The sequence below is a fragment of the Artemia franciscana genome, chromosome 5, assembly GCF_032884065.1.
Source record: "Artemia franciscana chromosome 5, ASM3288406v1, whole genome shotgun sequence".
NCBI lineage: Eukaryota > Metazoa > Arthropoda > Branchiopoda > Anostraca > Artemiidae > Artemia > Artemia franciscana.
In genome coordinates, this window is record NC_088867.1 from 23,341,317 (window position 1) to 23,367,738 (window position 26,422).

The following is a 26,422-nucleotide window of genomic DNA, read 5'->3' on the forward strand; positions in this document are numbered from 1 at the left end:
TCAAGGAAAAAGCAAAAACAAACGCGGAAAATACAACAGGACCACTTGAAAAAAATTAAATAAAAGACCAAAAATTAGAAGAAATAAAATCAAATGCCTAGCAACAATAAAGTGAGTATTTGCCAATATTTGCGATTTGCACAAAATCCAAACAAATATGGACTGTCATTGACGGATACCAACAAACAACTGAGAAGTAAAAGAAAAAAAATATTCACTGAAACAAATGAAGCAGCAATTGAATAAATTGGAGAACTAGGTCACCTGATTTCAACCATTGCATTTTTAGCGGATACCACTTGAGACCTAAGGGGTTGATGACGCATTTGATTATGTGATTAGGGAAGTTGTTCAACGTTTATTTTAGGGATTTCTAAAGTATCGGCTTCACTTTTCAGACAGCCGAAATGCGACTCATTTATTCTTAAATCACCTGAATCTCTGTTCGAAGCTAGACCTAAATGTTGATATTTATAAATTTCACAGCTTCTCTGTAGTGCTGGACAATAACTTTGTCATGTGAAATTAGGCTATCTTGGTTATATAAAACAGTTTGGTCTGGAGTATTAAATATGTGCTCTGAGAGGACAGAGTAAAAATTTTCTGTTTTTTTTCCGCTTTTTAAGGGTGTTATTAATTAAGGTAGCGTGCTGAGTTAATCTATCCGTTAGTCGTTGATCAGTTCTTCCGGTGTACCAAGACCACAAGAGCAAGGAATTCTCTAGACACCGGAGTTTTCACCTATTGGGATAGGGTCTTTACCTTGGTAGATTTGGGAACTGATAATTTTTCTGGGTCTATATTAAGTGAAAATATTATTTTTTCTTAGATTTTTGGAAATATGGTCTGAAACCCCTTTAACGTACGGAAGACCAAGATTTGCGTTATTTGTGTCACTTTGATTTGCGTTTACTGTGTCGCTATGTGATAATTTTTAATACGTTTTGCAATAACAGAATTTATTAAAATATTAAACAGATTTTTATACACCTTGTTTTCATATTCTTTTCTACTAGCTTCTATTGGTTTCATTTTGATTGGTCTATGGTATGAATTATTATAATTGTCAATGAATGATGGTAATACATCTATGTAACGATTATTATTGTTGTAAGTAAAATATATCCATAATTTCTCCTTAATAGATCTATTAAATCATTCAACTATTTGAGCTTCAATTCTCTTTCAGATGAAAACCAATAAATTTCAGATTTTTTAAAAATACTTGAATGTTTTTCATAACAAATTCTTTACCTTTATCTGTTCGCTACTTTTTAGGTTTTCTATTTTTAAATACATCCATAAAAGTATTAATAATTTCCTTACCCATTTTATTTCTCAAAGGAATACACCAAACATATTTACTAAAACAATCAATCACTGTAAGAATATAATTAAAATATTATTTTCCCTTTTATACTGTTGCATATCAACTAAATCGGCTTGCCACTGTTTATCAATACATAATCAGTCAATATCAATACATGTATATAAACGCGTCTTCTTTCAAATTTGTGATAAGAGGGGTGGCGTAAAGAATAAATACTTTGTTTTTGCAATATTTCTTGTATTTTAGCTTTTGAAACAGAATAGTCATTTTCTTTTGATTTTCTATGTAAATCATCAATATCTGAAAAATTAGAGTAATATGATTGTAAAACCTTTTATCAGTTCATCTTCGATTTGCTTGTACCCATCTTTTTGCTCTACCCAGGGTTTTTGTTCATTGCTTCCTTTTTTAAAAACCGATCTTTCTTGCAACCGCATAGTTGCCAAATACCTTTAATCATAGGCATATCATTTCTTTTTGACACTGTTCAAGTCAATGAAGTAGTTGCTGTAACCTTTCTACATATTTTGTAAATAAGAAAATAATTTTGTCACTAAAAAGAAAACAATGGAATTCCACGGCTTGACTATTTTTTGAAATCTGGAAAATTTGTTTAATAAAATCATCGTCTAATAAATGGATGATATTGCAGAAGTGATTGAATTTTGTTTATAATGAATATCCAAATTCTTCTACGTAAAAAAATAAACTATCGCTTTACACAATTCATGAATTACACGCAGTAGCGAAACTATTTAATATAAAAGCTGTTGGTAGAAAAGACGAACTATTAAATAAAATAGATAACAATCTTAATAATAAAATATTGCTTTGATTTTTAAAATATCATTTATTCTCGTTGTTCTTTCGGCTAATCTTTGGTCTTCTTATGTTTGTTTTCCTTCTCAGTGATCCCATTTCCTCGATCCTTTACTTTCAAAATTCTTTACCTTTAGATAATTTTTCTTATTAGCACATCGTTTTTCATTTATTTTTTTGCTATTGGGGACGATTTGTCGTTAGTCAGCCAGATTTTGTGTTTTCACTATCTTTTGAGGAATATTTTAAAATCATTTTTTTCTCTTTTATAGGCTCTAGCCATTCTTTATGATATGATCTTTTCAGCCGTATAAACTATCAAAATTTTGATTCAAAGAACGCTTTTTCTCATTTACAGGGGCAGGGGATTATAATGACCCTGCCAATGCTCAAGTAACTCAGTCAATATCTGCTGTTTTGATGATGGTTCTTCAATTCACCACAAACAATGGTAGGCATCGACTCATTACTTGTAGTTTGCATTTCAGGTGTTCACGGTGCTACGATTTGTGCGTTTTGCTTTACTTTTATGCTTACGTTTTGCTTTAATTTCTTTTTCGTTGCTGTTTTAGTTCTCTTTTTACGTTACAGTTTACGGTGAAAGAGATAAATGATTAAGCTTAAGGTCGTGCAGGTTGCCAACGACCTCTGAAAACATTTTTAGACAAATTGTTCAAAAATCACTTAAGTGAAGAAAAAATAACGATACGTAGTTCGTTGCTTATTCGGCCTAGCAAATTTGTTTTCATTTTACTTGTTTTGTTGAAACTATCTAAATTTTGAAAAACTTTCAGCTAGGAAATTTTCATTTTTCCTTGTCCTGTGGTGGCGCAGTGGATTTGACCTTAGCTTGGTAATACGGGACCCAGATATCGAATCACGCTGCAGGAATGCACTGCAGGGCCGACGCAGGGACCATAGTAGTCAAGAAGCGTCGTTAATTCTTAAATAATAATTTTATTTTTCCTTTGAGTGTTTTCAGACACAACTTTAATTTTTTTAACCTTTGAACTTAAAAAGAATGTGTAAGGGCTACTACAATAGACGTTTCTACTTAATATGACTTGTAACTGAAATTAACCGTACACTTCTTAACGCCGTCTAGAATGAGAATTTGCGGAATAAACTATATCCAGAAATTTCCCATTGTACAGTTCGAAGGTACGTTCTGGGAGCAGCATCTGAGATATGTAAAATATATATGGAGTAAAAATAAAGATAAATATTGAGTATTGATAGAGGGAAATGGATGGTGGACAATTTTGAAGAGTATTGCCATTTTTACGCTAAAATGCGGGGAAAAACGTCCCTGGCTTTACACCACATATATTGTTTTTTGGTGATTAGAGAATCGGCAGGAAAAGGGAGCATTGAATGATAAGCGTTTTCTGCAAGTTTTACTTTGTATTTTTTAGGTGTTTATGTTCTGTTGTTTTTTGTTGTTTTTTTTTTGTAAATTGTCTGGCTCTAGCGTTGTATATCATCCCCTATTGTCACATTGAAGTTTGGAATTTCTACAAACTTCTTATGATCCCATGTGATTCTTAAATATATACTTTATATATGCCATGGTCTTCCAGAGAGAAGTGAGGATACCCTTACCTCTTTCTGGATATTTGACAATACTGTGAAAGGTAAGACAATATATCCCAAAATATTGATGATTTCAAACTATCGTCAGCATTTTCACTGCAATACTGTCAGTGAAGCCAAAACGCTGCGCAGTTTTATAAACAGATAAAATTTACAGAGTAATTTGGAAATTGTTAAGAAAATCTAAGGGAAATAAAAGTAGTATTTTACAATTCTAAAGTGTCTCGTGCGAACAAAAGAACCAAAGAAATGCTGGAATCTAATTTTAAAGATGAATGGTATATGAATAGCATATCTATAAATATAGAATGGCATATCTATAAATATAGTGTAACAGAAAAGTGCAGCTATCCAAAAAGGACGATATGAAGACAGTAATTATCCTTTTTAGAACATAAGTTCTTTGGAAAGTAGGGAGAAGACAGTCTTACATTTAAGAATATGAGACTGTACAAATGATGCTTTACATATTCTCTTAGAATCGTGCTTTGCGCTACTGATGTTAATAAATGTCACAACAGGCTTCGTAATAGACAACGCATTGCAGGGGCGTAATTTCGGGGGTTGATTAGTGTTTAGCGTTATCGTATTTTATCATTTGTTCAGCCTACTCTTTTGTTTCAGCAATTTAAAAGAAATAACTTACTAAGTGCATAGTTACAGTAGTTTGATCGTGTAGCTCATTTAGGAGTGGGGAGTGGGGTGGAAAGGAATATATTCAATATTTACTAGTTATTTGAAAAAAAAGGATGTTGAATTTACTTTATATTGCTTTAACTAACTTGAAGAACCACAGATAACACAACTTTCAAATTCAGCCCCCCCCCCCCCCCCTCAAATGTATTCCTGATTTAAGTTTTTACCTTTTTACTCCCAGGTTGGAAAGCTCCACTTTGTCAACATGGAAGTTGTCCCAATAGAAGCGATACAGAAGCAGTTAAACTTTGTGAAGATCATGCGATTTCTTTAATTCTGGCACCGGAAATACCACCGCCGATTTACTTATGCGAAGATTGTTTTGACGAAATTCATCGAAATAGCTGCATCACGCCAGCTATGGTAGATGTCCTTCTTCCAGTCCAACAGATAGCATTGACATGCGAAAACAAGGTAATGTAGCTGACTTGAAGTTAAAAAAAAAAAAAAAAAAAAAAAAAAAAAAAAAAAAAAAAAAAAAAACAAAGGAAAATAACCTAACACCAACTACGAAGATACTTCTTGTCTTTTTTGTGAGTTTAGTTTGACCTTTCATATTTGACTCAGGGTTCTCACTCATCTGGATCCCTTGACTTATCCTAAAGTTATTAGTTTCCAAAATATGAGAGTACTTCTTTATGTTGTTCATAATCATGAAAGAGAAATAGACATCTCTTTTTTAAAATCTTTGCTGGTTTGAGTGAATCTAGTCTTTCTGCTTTTTTCAGTGTTAGAAATAAACTCCTGGATTGAGCCCCAAATCAATGTACATTAAAAAAATTCTAGAATCTCTCAGCAAGCAACCTTTCGTTATTTTATATTCAGATAAGGGATATAACATCATAACATACCTAAGAATTTGGTGCTTTCAGTTCCCGATAGAGAATTATAATAATACTAATACTACTACTACCACTTAAACTCATCGCATTTTTAAGCCCCCCCCCCCCCCCCCCGAGGGTATCCGCTGGTGAACTTTCCCATTAATCCACTTTGGCCTCATCCCTAAGAGTCATAAAGATATTTTTTCAGTTTCTTAGTCCAGCGTAATCTGTATAATCTAGACTTTTTTATTCCCTACTCATAAGGTTTGAGTAGAATCTTTTCAGATTCGTTCCATGCTGGGGGCCTGGCTTCGCCGCCGGGCCCCAGCATGGCACGCGGCAGGCCTCTATATATGGATTCTCATTATCCCTTGATTTCAAACCGCAGACAGTATGCATAGCTGTATCCTTATTTGTCTTATTTAGTTTTCAAGATACTTCAAATATTAAATGTTTCCAAAGTGCAGCCTATTATATACCATTTTTTCAGTCGCTGAAATGCTGGAAGCCTGGGCCTGAAGCCTTCAGTGTTGTTTTTGCCATATCTTTGATGTTTGAAAATGTTCTTTGCAAAAACAACTAGCAATAGAAACCAAATTTTCTATCTCTGTAACGGAAACAAATCTTCTAATATTCTGTAAAAATACGTATTTTGTAGCATACCTTCTTTAAATTATTGCAGCCGTTTTGGAACCTAATGTTTCCGCTAGGTCATTAAAATTAAAACATGCATATATGTGTACCGCCCCGTCTCTCCTCCCGAGACTAGTTGGAAGCACCCTTCCCTCAAAAAATTTATGTAACTGTTATATAATTGCATTAAGTGAACAGTTTGAAAGTTTTTTACTGTTTTAAAAAGTAGAGTTAAGAGACAGAGTCAAGCTTTAGCGTAAAGAACGGGGCGTTGATCAGGAAGCAGCCTCTTTCATATACGAAGTAATTTCTGTTCGATTTAATGTCGCTCCTAAAAATGTCGCTCCTTCCCGTTAAAAAAAACTTGTTGTTTTTTAATTTAATTCACTCTAATAGTTTCTTCGTCTTTTTCAGGAATATTCCGGGACAACTCTTTCTTCATTGGTGCGAATATCCGGGGGGTGCGAATGTCAATGAAGGTAGAGCCGATTGTGTACCAATCTTTCTCTCTGAAATTCCACTCCTATTTAAACGCGGAATTGTCCCTATCGATGTAGCCCTTATACAAGTCTCGCCCCCTGATAAGCATGGGTTTTGCAGTATGGGTGTCAGTGTAGATGTCTCTCGGATGGCTGTTCAGTGCGTGAAGTATATCATTGGTAAGGTTGTTATATGTTGCGACGTATTTTATTTCTAACATAAGATGATCCCTTCTATTATACGCTTTTATTTGTCCTGAAGTTTCCTTTCAAAGATAACGTTTGTAAAGAAGGAAGGAAGTTTTTCCCAAATAAGACCTCTCTGTGTCTTGGGACTCTTCTCCAATGTAAAGGGTGTACGTTAATGACATGATTAATTTTGGTAATAAATACTTTATTGAATTCATAAGCAGGAATTTATGTATTAATGTACATAGGTAAGTGCAGAGAAATGCACTTACTTATGCATCCCTATTTTTTTGTATCATGTTCATGCTTTTATTTTTTTTGTAGTTTATATTAGTTTTTTCTTCTACAATTAGATTAATATAGGTCTTTCAGACCATCTCTTGAAGGCTTCGAGAGGAGGATTTTCTGCGAGTACCTCTGTTGGAAGGCCATTCCGCATGGCAACAGATCGTCGGGCGAAACTAATATTTGAGCATTCCTAGCGGGATGCATCCTGCACAAGATGGTCTTGACGACCTGTACGCTGATAATTGAATTGCAAAGGCTTTGATCTCTCCAAAACAAGCTTTGGCAACTCCTCTGATGGAGGGCAAGGAATGTATTTGCAAAACACTGGCATAGACCTCACGTTGGAATGGTCAGGGTTCAACTCCAGGGGCTTCGTATCAGAGTCAGTAGAAGTTGTTGTGCAAGCTGCTTGATTCTGGACCGGTTGAAGAACAGCGATATGGCTAGTTGGAGTACAGACAAAGAGACTGGTCTGATGAATGATATGAATGGTTTAAAATGAACTCCTCAGGGAGGAGGTTTTTGTATCTTAGAACGACTCCTAGCTTCCTGAATCTGTAGGTTCTCGCTTTGCTTAGGTGATCGTCCCGATCGTCCCGTGTGAGAGCTGATGGCAAACAAACTTAATGAAGGCTTAATGTGCCCACTTTTTGTCCTTTAGGGGTAAAAACGTAGTGAGCTTTTATATTTTTTGCTTTCGAAATTAAGTGTTTTTTTTTTTTTTGACGTATTGAAACTGACAAACCACACCTCCACCCATTCTTAGTTTAACTTTATGCTGCTGTGTTTATAAATAAATAAAAAAAAAAGATTTCTTGACTTTCCCCAAGCCAAAGCTAGTTTATTTGGGCCTGAATCCATACAGTCTATTTCACTAAGCGGAAAATCAACAAAATGTCTTAATTTAGGTGAAATATTAGATGTATATATTAGAATCTCGGGATGCTGTCAGAATATGCTTTAGGAAGGTTGAAAACGCAAAAGAATTATAATTGCAGGCAATAATTTTCATAGAGAAATGGGGACATGTTTTTTGGTCAATCTTGGGAGAGGAGAGGATTTATCAGCATTCAGCAGCTGTCTACCTGTAGTATGCTCAAAGGGGAATGGTGATAGAAGACTAGTCGCATGTTTTTGACAGCGGCACTTCCAGAAACGACAGCTAAACTTAGTTTCTCAGGAGTTGGGCCAAGCACAATCATTCATTTATCATCCAGCCTCCGTATTTGGAAAAGTTTTAGGAATATTTCAGGACAACTGGTTAAAAAAATTCACAAACATTCGTTGAAATCATTGTTGAATTATCTTAAATCAAACAGTTCGTGGTAACGAACCGTAGTAAGGAGCGATCCGGCTCAATAGTAAACGAAACTAAAAAAATGCTAAAAGATACATCAGAATAATCGGATTTTTATGCTGATTTTATATATATAAATTTCATCAAATTTAGTCTTTGTCATCAAAAGATACGAGCCTGAGAAAATTTGCCTTATTTTGGAAAATACCCCATGGGGAAATACCCCATAAAGGTCATAGGATCTCAACGAAAATCACACCATCGAATTCAGCGTATCAGAGAACCCTGTAAAAAAAATTTCTAGGTCCAATCTACAAAAATGGGAAATTTCGTATTTTTTGCCAGAAGACAGATCACGGGTGCGTGTTTATAATTTTTTTTTTCTTCTTTTTTTCCAGGGGTCATCGTATCGACCAAGTGGTCCTAGAGTGTTACAAAAGGGCTCATTCTAACGGAAATGAAAAGTTCTAGTGCCCTTTTTAATTGACCAAAAAACTGGAGGGCGCCTAGACCCCCTCTCACGCTCATTTTTTTCCCAAAGTCAACGGATCAAAATTTTGAGATAGCTATTTTGTTCTGCATAGTCAAAAACCATAATAACTATGTCTTTGGGGATGACTTACTACCCCACAGTCCCTGGGGGAGGGGCTGCAAGTTACGAACTGTGACTAATGTTTACATACAGTAATGGTTATTTGGAAGTGTACCGACGTTTTGAGGGGGATTTTTTGGTTTGAGTTTGGGGTTAAGGGGAGGGGGCTATGTGGGAGGATCTTTCCTTGGAGGAATATTTCATGGGGGAAGAGAAATTCAATGAAAAGGGTGCAGGATTTTCTAGCATTGCTATTAAAAAAAACAATGAAAATATAAACATGAAAAGTTGAAAAAGTTTTCATTTTCAATTGAAAGTAAGGAGTAGCATTAAAACTTAAAACGAACAGAGATTATTATGCATATTAGGGGTTCTAAAAATACTTTAGCATAAAGAGCGAGGTATTTAGGAGGAGATAAATACTTCGCTCTTTATGCTAAAGTATTTTTAGTAGTTTCAACTATTTATTCTACAGCCTTTCTGATTCAGGGGTCGTTCTTAAAGAATTGGGACAAAACTTAAGACTTAGTGTGAAGAGCGAGGTATTAACGAGGGGACAAACCCCCTCATATATATAATTAAAAATATAAGAATATAAAAGTTTGTTACGTAAGTTAATTCTTAAGTTACGTATATTTTTTACTAGTAAAAACACTCGTTAAAAATTAAATGTTCCAGTTGCCTTTTTAAGTAACCGAAAAATTGGAGGGCAACTAGGCCTCCTTCCCCACCCCTTATTTCTCAAAATTGTTTGATCAAAACTAAGAGAAAGCCATTTAGCCAAAAAAAGAATTAATATGCAAATTTCATTTTAATAATTTATATACAGAGAGTCAAAATCAAACATGCATTAATTCAAAAACGTTCAGAAATTAAATTAAAAAACTAGTTTTTTTTAACTGAAAGTAAGGAGCGACATTAAAACTTAAAACGAACAAAAATCACTCCGTATATGAAATGGGTTGTCTCCTCCGCAATCCCTCGCTCTTTACGCTAAAGTTTGACCCTGCAACAATTCTACTTTTTAAAACAATTAAAAACTTTAGCGTAAAGAGCGAGGGATTGCGGAGGGGACAACCCATTTCATATACGGAGTAATTTCTGTTCGTTTTAAGTTTTAATGTCGCTCCTTACTTTCAGTTAAAAAAAACTAGTTTTTTTTTATTTAATCAACGAAAAGGGGAGATATTAATAGATATCTAATGCTTACAGGGGGGCCAATTCACGAAAATGTAGGGACAAAGTGTTGTTTTTTTTATAGTGAAGATACAAAAAAGGATGTTTTTCCAAATCTAAGGTGGAGGTATTTTTGCTCTTTTCATTTTTATGAATATACAAAAGAATATTTGTCAAAATCTAGGAGAGGAATTGTCCCCTTAAACTATTGCCTTTGAACACTGCTGATAGTTTTAATAATAGGCAGCATGATCTGTAATTGCAGCCATAATTTAAAGTTTCACAAATATGTCGTGATGGACAAATACACTAAAAGTCATTGAAGGAGGGGGGGGCAAATTCGCTTGCTTAGTAAAAGAAAAAACATGAAACATGAAAATAATGTATTATGAGACGATTTGGAAGAAATCGGAAGTTTTTTTAAGGTTTTGCAACAATCAGACATCTAAGAGTGTTAGGCAAAAATAGTATAAGAGGCCAGGGTATTGGAAGTCATACCCTTGTAATTTTTGGTGTTCGTCTATCCTGACATTGTGTTTTTAGTTTTAGTCTTTATGTGTCTAAATGAGTTAGTACATTAGCTTGTTTATAAAAGTTTTTCAAATCGTTTCATTATTCTCTGGAAATTTAGACTATCACATAAATGTAACTTATGTACTACTAATATGACCGTTTTCAAAAAAATAGGTACATGTCAACAAAAATCATTTTTACACATACTCAAAAAAGAAAAGCATCAGAATTTTTAGGAAAGAGCTCGAGGCTTAAAATTTAGACTTTCGAAGAGGGTTACATGCATGTAGGGTATTGAAAAGTTTATAAGGGACGTACCCTGCTTGTATAACTATTTTTATGGTAGTCTGCTGATTTTGATTCTATGGTAGAACATGACTCTCCTATGCGTATGAGACATACGACCAAGATGACAGACGTAGAAAAAACTATCGGGGAACTAATTGCCGAAAATTTGGTTGACAACGACGCTACATTGCAGATGGGTATGTTTGCTTTTAAATGAATCAGGTACTTGCTTGTTATACCGACCACACTAAAGAAGTTAATTTAGGTTAATCATAATGATATATACCAAAATACGATGAAAATAAAAGACTTTACTAGAAAAAAAATATGCAAACTACAACAGAGAATTAAGAGAAGTAGGCTGCCCAGAGCGCATAATATTAAAAAAATAACCTAACCACCTCTATACATTAAATATTTAATTGAAATATACCTGTATAGAAAGCGTTTATCTCGCTCAGTATCAGCTGGTTATCTCCGAATGGATACAGAAAACCAGTTTCATTACAGATCAAGAACAAAGTGTGGTCGAATATCAGGTAAGTACCATGAATCAATAAAAAGAGATTGGAATTACATCAGTAACTCCTACCTCATTGTAAACGAATATTTTACTTGAGTTGGATGAAAAAGAAACCAGAAATAAAACTGAAGTAAAACAGACCGAATCATTTGTATGTTTTTGTATGTCACTTGTTTCCTTCTAGCTTTGGATGGTTTTTGTAAATATTTTCAGAAGTCTCTTAAAATTGTAGTTTACTCTGACAGACACGTGCGTATTAAAGAGAGGAGGGTATTAGGAGATCGGACGAACTAGAAGTTCAAGTTGTTTAAATCTTTTCTCTGTTAAAAAAAAATCATAAAAAAGCGGTTGGAATTGTGGCTCAATTTATTCTTTTATAGGAGATGGAATCTCCTATAAAAGTCACGTCCCTATGAATGTTGCGTTTTTTTATGAAGAATGGCGTAATTTAGCGGCAAAAATAATGTTTTGCCGTCAAATTGGTGAACCGCAGAGGTAAAAGTATATTCAGTAGGTAGTTTATCAAGACATAAGTTGCTGGCCAACCGTCCATCTTTATCCATCAAGGAAGTTGAAGTTGAGGAGGGGGGGTGTCTTAAATTGATATAAGGAACTAATTCATGAACGTTAAAGAAACAGTGAAGGGGAATTTTACTTTTTTGGGGGTTGGCTGATTCTGAGCGTAGAATAAGAGGCAAAAACGTTCTGAAGAATTTAGCTCTGGAACGTTTGACTCTGCTTCTTTCGCCATGGTTATTCAAGCGTGCATCCATCTTAACACATGACTTAACATTTTATGATTTAGCCGACAAACTATGCTGAATTTAAAAGCATGTTTTTGAAATATCATTAATTTTTTTGAAAGCATGAATTTGATATGAAACATCAAAATCAGCTAATTTTGTTTGCAAACTATGCTGAATTTAAAAGCATGCTATAACTTTCCTAATGTATAAACCTTGTACAAGCTTTCTGACTGCCAGTGAAAACAATCATGTAATTGGCATATAATAAACAGATAAAAGGTTACATTTACATGGATTTAAATAAACATTTAACTAGTTTTTGGTTGTTTTTGATAAAAGACACTGCTTCTAAAAAATAAAGAAATATCAAAATCAGCTAATTTTGTTAGCCACGAGTGCCACCGGGGTTATGTAGCCCCCTCCCCCTTGAAAACTTGAAATAAACAAAAATGTAGGCTACCGTAAGAGCGAAATGCGATCAAAGAAATGGTGCTGTTCTTCATATCACACTGACGCTGACATAATGATATTGTATCATACTTCTGTAAGAATCAGGATGGGTGTCTTATGATTCGCTAATTGTAGATTCAGTGCTTCAAGTAAATAACAAAAATACTAAAGCGTCTTGCTGGCATTTTGAGAATACTAATGCTTACGACTCATCACGACGGCAAGCCGCCTGATGCCATTACAGCTGTGAATGCTCTTAAATCAGCCCACTCCGCTCTGAACTTCATTCTTTACTCCTTCCCACGGATCTTCAGTTTCCTTTAAATCCTTTTAAGATACCTTCCCAGCCAACTCGAGGATAACCTGTTTTTATTTGGCTCATGCTCGATTGCCAAAACAGAGACGTACCCTGGAGTTTTTCGAGGGGGAATAATAACATAGTAAAACATTTTATTTGATAAGGTAAATAAAAAGTGCCCGTAAATTCTAGAAATTTATAACTTCGAGGAGGGGGTGAGGGAGGAATCGTAACCTAACACTCTTAATATCTGAACTGTATTTTTTTCTTATAGCCCATATAATGGGATCGAACCAGATTCTTCATACTGCTTATTATATGATGTTCAGTGGCTCAAACAGGTACTAAAACTAGTTTTAAACATGTTTACTGTAAAACATCTAGTGCAGGCTATCATCTAGCTTTCGAAGCGTGCCATACTTGACAACTGCCACTACCGATGCTTGCAGCATCTTAATTTAAGGTCTAAAAATGACTTCCTATTTTTCTGGGCTTTTTTCACCTGTGAGAAGTGGTAAAGCCCCAAGTCTTGGCCATCAGTGGTAAAGTTCTGGTGGCCAGCATCACACCTCACCGTCCCCCAGGGGACGGAGACTGATTCGGAAAAAACTGATAAACTAATTTTATAGAATATTCCAATATTTAAAAAGAAGAAGGCTGAAACCTCCACCGCTTCTCCCTTATACATGTCCCTATCTTAAAATGTGCAAAATCCCAGGTTTTCCGTATTGTTTGGAATATTTTTTCGTAAATCAGCCCCTAAGCCCCCCCCCCCTGCCTGTGTATGATTACCTATGGCTCTGTAAGCATTAATAGATGCTTAGAATGAAAATGAAATGAAAGCAGAAAATGGGTAAAACTCTGCATTAAGACGGTGGACTTTGAAAAAAGAAACAAATTTCTATACAAATGCTACTAAATGTAGAAATATTGTGGTTCCACACCCAGAAGCATTTATCGATGAAAAAATAAGAGAAAATAAAAAGCAAAGTAATTTGAATAAATGTACACATACTAAAAAACAACATAGAAAGGAAAAATGGACGAAACTCACATATGATAAACAATGGATGATGTTTTTCGAAACAATTCTGAATAAGGCAATCACACACAGGCATAACGCAGGGAAACTTCTGTATCACACTTTGTATGACTGTTCAGTGTCGCCAACGTTCTGAAAACAACTCTACCGATCTTTTGACCAAATTCTGCGGCAAGAGATTAATTTGCACCATCTGAACAGAGGTTAGCAATTTACCGTAACAAGAAGAAAACTTTCGATAAACTAAAACCTGAACAGACCATACGAGTCCGAAAGGAGTAAGTGAAGCCAAAATGTACCCGGCGATTTGTATGTAGCAGAAAATGTTCAAATGTACCCTATTGTTCCGGGACATTCTAAATTTCAGGTAAGAGTTTACAGTTGTACCGCACTGGCTACGCTGTAACTGTAGTTATCTTCTAATACAAGGTTCGTACAAAATGAAACAGTCTTATTTGTTGTAATATCTTGCGTGTAACTCAGGTTAGACTTTTTCATTGACATTTGAAATTTACCTGGTGAAAACTTTTTAATTGAGATTTCAATTCACTTCTAAAGTTCGTTTTATTTTAAGCTTTATTTTGAATGTTAATAGTTAGTTCAGGTTAGTTTATTGTTAGAGATTCGCAAATACATATGGTTCTTACCTAATTTTTGATTAAGTTCATTTAAAAAAGTTTTTTAAGTTTATTGTCCTAATTAAAAGTTTTACTCATTTTACACTTTTCTTTCCGTTTTAAGAGTAAATGTAAAAGAGTATGGTCTAAGAAATTATTTAGCTATTACTAACAACAAGTACATTAGGATCATATATTAATAGTAACACCAACTGTAGATTATGATCCCATAATATTTGAAATCATTCCTATTTTAGGTATTGGCAACATTCCAGATTCTGTGTTAGCAGCTTTAAAGGATCACAAAGATCTGGGAATTCATTCTGAAATGTTTAGTGACGGTGTTGTTGACCTGGTTGAAGCAGGCTGTGTTACAAATCACCATAAGAAAGTTTTACCAGGAAAAATAGTTGGCTCTTTTTGCATTGGTTCCAAGAAACTCTATGACTTTTTGGATAACAAACCTTTTGTTTGTGAGTATAAAATAGCATCTTTGCGTATACTATTGGTGCCTACAGAGTGAGAGGGGGGGGCTGAGATAGTTTTGGAATGAGGCTCATCTTCCCCTACCATATATAAGAAGCTTGAAAGGACTCTGTTGAGTCCATAGAAAGGTGCATAGGGAACCAAGGAATGAGTCATGGAAAATAAATTTCGTCGTCGCTGTTACTATTTATTATCGTTCATTCTTTTTTTGTTTTAACAGTAACAGTGAAAATAGTACCAACGTACTATTAATGCTCACAGGGTTAGGGGGGCTGAGATAGTTTTTGGAATGAGGCTCATCCTTCCCTGCAACATAAAAGAAGCTTGAAAGGACTGCAGAATCCATAAAAAGGCATATCTGGAGCCGAAGAGTGAGCTAAGGAAAACCTTTCGTTATCGCTGTTACTACTTGTCATCTTTCATTCTCTTTTTTTTGGTTTTTAACAGTACCAGTGCGCATGAAGGTTGTAGATCGTGGCATCGGTGCTGAATATGGAAGCAGGATTGCCACTTCTGCCAAGTATTTTTTAATATAGTAAAAGTTATTAAAAGCAACACCTTCCCTCCCCTTATGTTTTTTGGGGTTGTATCCTATATTATAAAGCTGTTACAGACATTCTGATTGTAGCCTATGCCTCTTTATTTTCAACAGCGGGCCCACAGTCACCTACAAAACGATTATGTTGTTAGTTGTATATTTGACTGACTGCTGTTTCTGATCTAATCGAATAAGTATTTAGTCAAACTTTTTTTAGACAGTAAACACTGGGAAGTGGTGGCTACTTATTAAAGATGATTGGTGACAATTGGAAATAATCTCATGTGTCAGGTTACAGCACCACTGCAGTTTCTTTTCGGAAATTATTAATATAAAATTCCGATAAAATTATTTGGATTATAAATTTAAAATAAATATGAACCGTGAATTCTTTTTTAAAAAATATAGTTTTTTGGCCAAATTTACTTTTTTGTGTCAAAATATTTTCGAAAGATAATACTTAAGAAAGTCTGAAAAATGTTTTGATCATCAACTAAAGAATTAAAAAAGAACCGTGAATTCCTGGGAAAAAAAAACAACAAAAAACAAGTCAGTATATTTTGGGCATTTATTGTAATTTATTGACCAAATTTATATTTGTGTGTTAAAATATCGTTTTATTTCAAAAAATACGTCATCACGGTCAAGGCTTTGTCAAGGATCTTGTTTGGGGGGGGGGGGGTATTTTTTCAGGGGGATACAAAAACTTGCAATTCTAACTTGAAAAATCTTGAAATAAAATAAATTCCAGAGAAAAGCCAACTTTTCTTAAATTGGCTTTTAACTTTTCTTAAAAAAGCTTAAACTGGGATCAATGTGGAATATCTAGGTCTATATGGAAGTTTCTATACGGGTACAACCTCAATCCATTTGCTTCAATCTTGTGTGATATCGTTTCGATCCAATACTATTTTATTAGATTTCTGGGAATTTTTGGAATTAATCAAAATAATAATTATAATTCGATTATAAGTTTCAAATGGCATCGATTTTTAAACTTTCTTAACTATGGGTTAGAGTTGGTTCTTCACTAGGTTGGCCCTACAGTTGCCCCGCAACCATGAAAGATATTGGCAGATTTGCGTAGTGTGGCGAATAATACTTTTCTTTGTTTTTTAGTAATGGGAGATGTTCAGTGGGTAAACTACTCTCCGATTATTGCTCAAAATCCAAAAGTGACCGCCATTAATTCCTGCATTGAAGTTGATCTTACTGGACAAGTTGCTGCTGATTCCATTGGCACTCGAATGTATTCAGGCTTTGGTGGGCAAGTAGATTTCCTTAGAGGTGCAGCCATTTGCCCTGAAGCTGGAAAACCTATCTTAGCCCTTCCTGCAACAACAAAACGGGGTGAATCAAAGATTATACCGGTTCTTAAAGGGGTGATCTTTCTTGAATGTTACTTTCCTCTAATCTTTTCTGATTCATCAATCGGCAAAAAGCACAAAAAAAAACTCACGCAAAATCCCACTTCTTCAAAAAGCACCCTGTTCTACACTTTCATGATCTTTTCCTAATAAGATCGTGATTAAGCATCGGCACTGTTTCTGTTTTTGAGAAAAACAGAAACAGAAAAAAACAGTTGGAAAAAAAACAGAACAGAAACAGAAACAGGTCAAACAAAAACAGGTGACCTGTTTCTGTAATCTATTCTGTTTTTCGAAAAAACAGAAAACAGCTGTTTTTTAAAAAAAACAGCTGTTTTAACAGCTGTTTTTCCTGTTTTTTCCTTACTTCTTCTATTTCTAATAGGAAAGAAAACATCTTCTTGTTAAATCCTTGTAGTCACATACAAAAGATGAGCAACTTCGTGTAATTCAACACACTAGCGTATTTTTAGGGGGGGGGCGAAATTTGTCATAAAATGTGTCCAATCGGGTGATACCAATGCTATATTCCTTTCAAGCTTAAATGTCATTTATAATTGACAATTTACCCTAGTTGCTCTTAGACCGTTGCTTTAGCGGTAAACCATTGCTCAAAGCATATACCAACACTATATTCACCGCTTAAAGCACGGATGCTTTCAAGCCGAGGCTACTTAGACCGCTGCTTGCTAATATATACCAGACAGACACAGAGTCATCCCATCTAGCTTATGTCCACCGCTTAAGTTAGAGGCTATTTAAACCGTCGCTATAGCGGTAACCCATTGCTCTAAGCAAATACCAACGCTCTATAACGCTCTATGGTTAGACCATTGCTCAAGTGGTAATAACCCTCCGCTACACACATACAAAGGTGTCTAGGTTCACCGCTTAAAGTACGGATGCCTTCAAGCCGTGGCTTGTTGGACCGCTGTTCTAGCGGTAACCCATTGCTCTAAGTAAATACCAACGCTATATTCCTCTTTTATATGGGGTTTCATTGAGCCCATGTTTGCCGCTTAAAGCACGAATCCTTAAAGCCGTCAATGGTTAGACCGTTGCTCAAGCGGTAATAGCCATCCGCTATACATATACCAACAGTAGAGACATTGTCATATGGGGTTCCCATCTAGCCCATGTCCACTGTATAGCGTTCAAGCTTCTCTCTCTTTCTCTATCTCTCTCTTCCGCTCAGATTTACCCCGCCGTGAATTAGCATGAGAGGTTGACTCTAGTTGAGCATTGTGGAGTGACATACATGAGAGGAAAATTTTCAAGTAGTCAACCCGTAGTCAACGGGTTGACTATTTCGGCATTGTCAAGGGACATGCATGCACGGAGAGGTGTAGCATAAATGGGAGACAGTCACAACGGCAATCAAAGGGGTAAAATTAACCTTGACTGGGTTGCCCACTTAATTGGACAATCGGTCTTAGCTTTTTTCTACAATTGGCCATGACTTTGACTTTTCCCACAACTATTCCCTTTTTGTTTAAATTCAAAAATCAACGGTATCATGGTATCATGCCCGCTAGATGTGCGTTTCGGTACGGTAGGTACGGGTAGGTATCATGCGTTTCGGTATCATGCCCGCTAGACAGCGCGGCATTTGAAAAAAAAACAGAAAACAGATAAAAAAAAAACAGAAACGGAAAAAAACAGATGAAAAAAAAACAGAACAGAAACAGAAACAGGTTAAACAAAAACAGGTAGCCTGTTTCTGTTTTCTGTTCTGTTTTTTGTAAAAACAGAAATAGAAACAGGCAGAAACAGGCAAGAAAAAACAGAAACAGAAAACAGAAACAGTGCCAATGCATAATATTCGTGATAAGTTTTTTTTTTTTTTTTTTTTTTTTTTTTTTTTTTTTTTTTTTTTTTTTTTTTTTTTAGATAAAAACCAATATCCGAGTTATCGTATCTTGACATAATTATCCAAATTCAAACTCATCTTGTTAAAAAAAACGCCTTTTTGAATTTTTAGTTACTTTGGGCTTTGGTTCGGTCAATACTAGGTTGTTGCTACCGCTGTAACCATGGTCACCAACTTTGTGTTAAAGAGTTCGTGCTTACTTTTGTGTGTCATCGTGGGAACACCATGAACACAAAAAAAGTACATTTTCATGGCTCAATTTTTCTGAGGAGATGCTTCACGCTCAATATTAAGAGAGGGGAAGAGGCATACAGTATTGACCAGGGTTGGATTTTTTCGGTAATAAGATATTTAGTAACCCTTCCCTCCTGCTCTAAAAGCTATCCTATGGTAAATAGGGCATAAGTTTTTCTGCACCAGGTTCCCTCACTTTTAACTGTGTTGTTCGTGTAAAATGATAATAAGTATGCTCAATTGCTAATTTTAATGTAAAGAGGGTTGAAGAAGGGGTAGCCTTGCCTCATATGCGGAATAACCTCTCTTTCGTTTTAAGTTGACGGTTTCTTAAACCATTAGTTTCTGAACGTTTTTTAAACCATACGAGGAAATCACTTCCTCCCTTCCCCGTTCGTTTGTAAAATTTTCCTTGCAAAATCCTCCTGGAAACTTCTCTCCGCGCCAAAATTCTCTTATTGAAAATCCCACTCCAAAAAAAAAATTCCTCGATAATGTTTCTCGATAACAAATACTATATGTAAATAATATGCGAGTTGCATAACTTACAACCCTTTCCTGAAGGATTTTGAAGGATTTTATCATCCCTAGTGGCATTGTTATTGGACCTTTCAACTATGCTAAATCAAACGGCTATCTGAGAATTTTGATTGAATGTTTTTTGGGGGAAAAAGAGGCGTAGGAGCCGGGCTATTTGCCTTCCAAACTTTTGGGCCACTTGAAAGGGGTGCTAGAACTTTTCACTTACATTCGAATGAGTCCCGTTCTGACCTTCTAAGACCATGGGCTCCATACAGTCGTCCCTAGGGTTAACAAAAAAAGAAAACGAACACGTATCTGTGACCTTTCTTCTGGCAAAAATCCGAAACTTCACACATTTGTATTTAAGTGCTTGAAAATACTACAGTAGGTTTCTCTGATGTACCTCCTCCTTTTTTCGAACGTAATTATTTCCCTTACGCTTAAGTTCTTAAACGAATTTTATAAATTTGGAATTTGACATTAACTTTAACATAGGTAAGCAATATCAGTACAGTCAAAAGTGTAGATTGGAAACCAGAGGCTCCTATAGCTCCTCGTTTAGTGATATTGGCATCGACATTGTATCTAGGAATAGATTAGGAGTAATTGCTTGAACCTTACCTCCAACTCGCCCAAAATATAAAAATATATAACAACACGTGTTTTTCACTGATTGAAAGGCCAGACAAAGACTGAGTTTACACCTTTTGAATGGTAAACAAGCCAATTGATTAAGTGGGAACTTACACAGCCATAAGTATCTTAAAAAATTAGGAACAGTCGGGAATTCAACTGGTCTATATAGGCTGGCTACTGATTAGTTTTACTTTGTTACTTTCATGGCTCAACGCGACAACAATGACGCAAACGTGATACTACCCTAAAACTTGATAATTTTGAAACAACCAAAGGAAGTAATTTAAGAAATGTCGGTTTTCAGGTGTGACTAGACCTGAGATTGCCCCAGAGGGCAAAAAATATTTTAATTTTGACGCTCTTGACTTGGTACTTCAAAGAAACCTAGATGACCTTGGATATGGTTCTGTGGATAACGTGTATGGATATGGGTCTCTGGGGATTTGCTGGAATTTCTTATTGTAAAATTTCAGGGTATTCTTGTCTCTACTTTTCTATCTCTTTCTCTTGTTGCTTTTTCTCCGTCTTCTTTTTCTGGCCACCTCTTTCATTTATTTTGACTCTGGCCTTTTGTTTTAGGTGCTGGTGTTGTTACTACAAGAGCACACGTTCACTACATTGTCACAGAGTATGGAATTGCTTATCTTTTTGGAAAGAGTCTTAGACAAAGAGCACATGCTCTGATTCAAGTTGCTCATCCAGACCACCGGGAAGGACTAGAGAAAGCAGCTTTTGAAAGGCTTAAATGTATGCCCTCGCCATAATTGATTGTGAAACTTTTCTATGTTCAAGTTATTTCTTTATTACTAATTAATAAAATCGTTCAGTATTAATATTTATTGTGGAAATTATGAGCAAAATTACGGATATTCCGGTTGTCCAAAAGGATCCTAAAGGGTTAGTAGGTCTATAACTACTGGTGCTGCAAACAGCTTAATGCAGCACCAAGTGTTAGGCCAGTACAGCTGCACATGCTCCTTCTCCATCCCAATATATTCAAAGCATCCCACTTTATACCCTCCCGAGAGTTTCCAATTTTCTTCAATTCCTTTTTTACGAACTCTTCTCTCCTCACTCGTGGATGACCTGCTTTTCGTTTGACCCTAGATGAAAGGACGATCTCTGACAATCTGTCATCCTTCATCCATAAAAACTACCTGCTCGACTACATTACGCTGTTACGATATCTTACTTCAGTCCAAGGGCGTCTCCAGAATTTTGGTTTAGGAAGGGGGGTTGCTTTTTTCTGAGGGATACAAAATTTTAAAACGTATAAAAATGTATTTACATGCATTTTTGGTTCGTTTTTAAGAGTCTGATTTTTTTTTAGGGAGGGAGGAGGTAATGTTCAAATATGGTACCATCCCCCCTCCATCTCCTCTTGGATATGACCTTACCTTAGTATAGTAAGTCTATTAGTTTACTATACTATCGTGAGATGATTCTTCCAGAATAAATCTTGAATGTTCCCAGTCGGTTCTGAAGCACTGACGTTTCGCCATCATATTTGTCGAACATTGTTGCTTTGGCTTACAATATCATGATCTCAGATATAATATTCGTCTTCTAATAATAAAAAAACAAAAAAAACGAGGGTTCTAATCCATGTGAAACACAACCTGGCTTTACTTCTTCTAAGTGTTTGGATCAAAAAGAACGGCAGATTTGAATCTACTGTAAATCGAATTTGCCATGCATTTATGAATTTAAACCCCATACATTAACCTGGAAAAAAAAGGATCGAAACATAATTTCAATAATGTGCAAAAGGAATCTGGCGAACCGCAACAAATAAAAATAACCGGCTTTTCTAATCTGGTGTTCTTTTTAAGACACCCTTCGGTATTTAGGTGCGTGACTTGCTTAACCTAGGTGGAAAGTGTAAAGATACTCTAGAGCGATTGATGACACGTTGACCAGTGTTTACCCCCCTCTCCTCAAAAAAAGAATATCTCTTGCAAAATACCGCCTGGAAATTGCCCCTCAGAAAATTAGATACCCCACTCCTGAAAAATCCCCCCCGTAAAATCATCCCTCGGAAAATGCGACCCTCCCCCCCCGATGGCTTGTTGGTCTCCAATCACTTTTGACTTATAAAAAAAGGACGAAGTCTCAATTTATCATCTAATGAGCACCTTCTGAAGTTTTTGCGGCATTGAAGTAAAGGCATGGATGGGAAAAAGCAGTTCTATACGGAATGAATTCTGCTCCTTGTGGGGTTTGATGTTGCCCTTTACTTTCATAATAACAGCGGAGACCATAAATATTTCCGTAAATCGTAAGTGTTTATATATCAATCTTGCAATCTTTTGATCCTTTTTTTGCAATTTCTTTTGTACCCCCTCCCCCAACAAAAATCCTAGTTACGGCCCTGGGGGCTATACATCAGTTTCTACCTCCACCCGTCTTTTCATCTCTCGCTTAGAACTAATTCTCTCTATATCTGTCGGCTCAATGAATGCTGGAATGTTTTGGCATTAAAATGCAGCCTTTGAAATATCTTTCTCCCTACCAAACTACAAAACAATCAGAGAACTCCATTGAAGAAGTTTAAGAGTCTTTTTAAGTTTTGTCATGTGTCCATAGGTTTCAGATAGTATTCATTATTGGGAAACATAGGGGTACTTTTCGTGAGGGAGTTTTCTGTGGGGAGGGGGAACGGGAGATTGTATGGGAGAACTTTCAGTGGGAAGTAATTTCTTGGGAAAATTTCCTTTCAGCGAGGATGTTTTTCCTTGTGGGATGGTATTATATATGGGGGTGAGGGTGGGGTATTTTCCTTGTGTAGGGATATTTTCTGTTTTTCTTCTACGGGTGGGGAGGGATAAACGCCTAGAACCGATGTCGATATACTTTAGAGCAAAAGTTATCAATGTCATGTCCAGTTTATTTGACTAAAGTTAATAAATTGTGCACTTGTGAAATGAAAAATCGACTGAAGGAAAACTTTTTACAAAGTGGAAGAGCGAACTTGAAGATGACAGGTAAAATTAGTACTTCATAGATTGCTCAAGATATCTTCCAAACTGGCTGGTTGTTTTTCCGATATTTGTAGAATTCCAAAACTAGAGTTTTATCGAAGCACAAATTTACCCCCCCCCCTAACACACGCATCACTTTCTGTTGCTTGCATAAGATAATCTTTAGGGTTAGATTAGCCTACGGCCTTTATTCTCACGTTCCTTAATTATTTTATTGAATTATTTCATTCTATCCTAGGTTGTCATGTAAAAATTTAAGTTTTTATGTTTTATCTTTTCATTATTCTATCTATTGCCAGGTTGGATATAGAGAGGGTCCAAATCGTTAATAAAGTTTTCCTCAGAATGATATTATGGTTCTAGGTGTTCACCCCTCCACGGAAAACCCCCTAGAAAATACCCCCCGTGGAAAATGCCTTCTCGTTAAAAGGAAATTATTACCAAAAGGTTATTCCCGCTGAAAATTCTCATGACAATCCTCCCCTGCTAAAAACTAACACATGAAAAAAGTCTCTATGTTTCCCAGTAAAAAATACTATCTGAGCAATAGACAAATTAAAAAACTTAATTGGTACATAAACTTATACAATGAGGCTCTCTGATTTTTTTGTAGTTACGGACGGAGAGATACATCTTAAAGGGTGCATTTTAATGCCATCAACTCCTCAAATTAAAAGTCACAAAATATCTACCTCATATCCTAGCAGTTCAAAAACCCTAAGCTTCGACCTTCCAACTATAATGCTTGTTAATGCTCAATCACTCTTCAATAAATCACTGAACTTAGTGTTCGGCTTAAAAGCCAAGAGATCGAAGTATACTGCATCACAGAGACGTGGTCTTCACAGAGCATCATAGATCTTTATAGAAGAATCCATACTAATAAAAAGGCAATATTACTACACACGGGTGTGGAGTTGGTGTCTACATAAAAGCAGACGTTGAACACAATATCTTTAAAATCAAATGAATACATGCATACCTACGAGCTTCTCTGGTTAAAAGTTAAGCGCCAAAAAATGCCACGAGCTTTTTCATTCCTTATTTTTGGAATCCTGTACTTTCCACCACATGCTGGCTACCGTAAAGCCCAAATACATCACTTTCATACATCCATCGACCAAATCCGACAAACCAATACGAATAGCGGCATAGCGCTACTAGGCGATTTCAACGATCTTGACAGGTGCTGGATCAGTCAGTATCTTGATCTCAAACAGCTGGTAAGAGTACCTACTACGGAGAAATTCACTATCGATCTGATTTTTACAGATTTGATTGCCATCTGTACCCATCTTTCTCAAAAGTTCCCATTTTTCGATACAGTGGAAACCTAAGGACACAAAGCCAACAGCTAATAAAGAGACTTTTATGTGTCGGCCTCTCACAGCAGAAGGAAAAAGAAGGTTTTCTAGATGGTCCATAGGCAAAAACCGGGCTCATCTGTATAGACTATCTGATATCAATCAGATGACAGAACTTTTCAACTCTGAAATAACCAATGCTTACCACTTTTTTTTTCTAGAGAAGCTTGCAAAACAATCTTCTGCTGACCAACCGTGGGTCACACCCGAGAACAAGAAACTTATCAGAAAGCGCAAAAGATAGCACAAGTCAGGAATCCAGGAGCACTGGAATAAATTGAGGAATATCGTTGTGAACGAATACAAGAAAGCAGAAAGGGCCTATAGTGAAGAATTATCCATAATAATCAACTCAGACTCTCATACATTTCATAAGACAATTCGAGAATTAACAAACCCTCAACGCTCCACGACTTTCCGCATAAGAACAGAAGAGGGAATACACGTCACTGTAAATAATCTAAATGAGTGCTTCTCAGAAATTTGTAGATCTAACCCGAGAGCTTAAAAAGAATTCTTTGCCTTGATGTTGCTGAAATTCCTGTATTACTACCTTTATGTCTTCAAAGTCCTAGAAAAAATTTCTACACGTAAATTAACCCACCCAGTGGTTCCGTCACTAAGTCTGTTCAAAGAAAATGCCATTAACTTATCAGAACCCATTGATTGTATTATTAACCATTCCCTGATCAAAGGAAGGTTTCCAGAGCCACTGAAGGAGGCGGTCGCCATCCCCGTCCCGAAAGTCATGAGCCCCAAGGAACTGGGCAATCGGCGATCAAGTTCTCTAACTCCATTATCATCAAAAGCTCATGAAACTTTCTTAAACAAATGGCTATTATAAGGAATCAGCGAAATAATAGACCCCCGACAATACGGCTTCCAACAGGGGTGTAGTACAAGCCACTACCTTGTAAAGATTTTTGAAACAATGGGAGATAACTTTGAAACTAACGAGGCATTTATTGAACTTCTACAAGCAGATGTCAGGAAGGTTCTTATTACCTTTAGCCATGAGGAAATACTGAAATGCATGGAAAATTTTCACCCTTTTTTAATCAAGGTAGTGGAAAGTTTTCTATCTGAACGAAAACAAAAGACAAAATACAAAAACCAGCTGTCAAATACAACGACCCTAACATGTGGTATATCTCAAGGAACTAAGCTAGGCCCTACCTTATTCTTGTTACTTTGCAACATGATAGCTACGTGGCACAAAGTTCGTAGACAATTTAATAATGATAGTACTACAGAAGCAGAACGAAATCCTAGACCTACAGGAAATGGTAACGAGACTAGAGTGAGATTTCTTAGCAAAAAATTCACCATAAATAGAATGAAATCAGAAATAATTAGGATTTCATTTTTAAAGCCTAGGGTACCAGATTTACATGAAGAGGGTATACCAGTAGCTCAGAAACTGAGAATTCTGGTTGTCATTTTTAACGATAGATTGACATGAGACAACCATATAAATCATTTAATTTCCCGAATTATCTCTCTACTAAGGTCTTTGGCAAAATTACCTCGGTTTAATCTAAGCAAAGATGCAATATTTACTTACTAAAAAACTCACATGAGACCAATTCCAAAATATGCCTGTCCTATCTGGCACACTGGTCTTACAAAAGATCAGACTAATAAACTTGAGGGAATACAAAAGCATGCATTGCGTGTGATTTTTGGGGATACACTGTTACCTTATGAAGAAAGTTTTATTCGAAGAGGTCCCTGGATCCTCTAGAATTATTTTTTGCAGTCCTGGACCCATATTGGTCACAACCTAGATTTCCACACTTGATGATGCTCTTTGATCAACAAGAGTTTAAAACCTGCAGAAGTAATTTGTGTTCTGTTACCTCCGACTCATTATATATTCATGACTGCACATGTCTTATCACTCTGGGGAGGAAGCCCATAATACATAATTTAGGAGGGAAGAGATTTTTCAGCCCAAAAAGCCAACCAAATTCAAAAAAACCTAGAATAATTATATATAAATTTAAATCCAGTGCAAATGTTGTGTTGATT

General features: G+C 35.8%; 1 protein-coding gene across 3 annotated transcripts; it reads left to right on the forward strand.

The window, feature by feature from the left end:
* Nucleotides 1-4,639: 4,639 nt before the first annotated feature.
* Nucleotides 4,640-20,879, forward strand: LOC136027127 (4-hydroxybutyrate coenzyme A transferase-like). Of its 3 annotated transcripts, XM_065704084.1 has the most exons (5): nucleotides 4,640-4,852; nucleotides 6,310-6,554; nucleotides 14,651-14,866; nucleotides 16,537-16,799; nucleotides 20,626-20,879. In XM_065704084.1, the coding sequence occupies exons 2-5, from the start codon at nucleotides 6,497-6,499 to the stop codon at nucleotides 20,728-20,730; spliced, it is 642 nt and encodes a 213-aa protein (XP_065560156.1). In that variant the 5' UTR covers nucleotides 4,640-4,852; nucleotides 6,310-6,496; the 3' UTR covers nucleotides 20,731-20,879. The 3 variants fall into 3 exon arrangements, with proteins under 3 accessions (XP_065560156.1, XP_065560159.1, XP_065560155.1); XM_065704087.1 differs by lacking the exons at nucleotides 4,640-4,852; nucleotides 6,310-6,554 and adding an exon at nucleotides 9,903-10,914 and having other exon boundaries at nucleotides 16,537-16,797; nucleotides 20,623-20,879; XM_065704083.1 differs by lacking the exons at nucleotides 4,640-4,852; nucleotides 6,310-6,554 and adding an exon at nucleotides 10,744-10,914.
* Nucleotides 20,880-26,422: the final 5,543 nt, after the last annotated feature.

Excerpts from the sequence above, each read along its gene's own strand:
- LOC136027127 (XM_065704087.1), top strand. The coding sequence starts at position 10,794 with ATGGTAGAACATGACTCTCCTATGCGTATGAGACATACGACCAAGATG. Across the intron at positions 10,915-14,650 it reads CGACGCTACATTGCAGATGG|GTATTGGCAACATTCCAGAT; the intron begins GTATGTTTGCTT and ends TTCCTATTTTAG. Across the intron at positions 16,798-20,622 it reads GATTATACCGGTTCTTAAAG|TAGGTGCTGGTGTTGTTACT; the intron begins GGGTGATCTTTC and ends GGCCTTTTGTTT.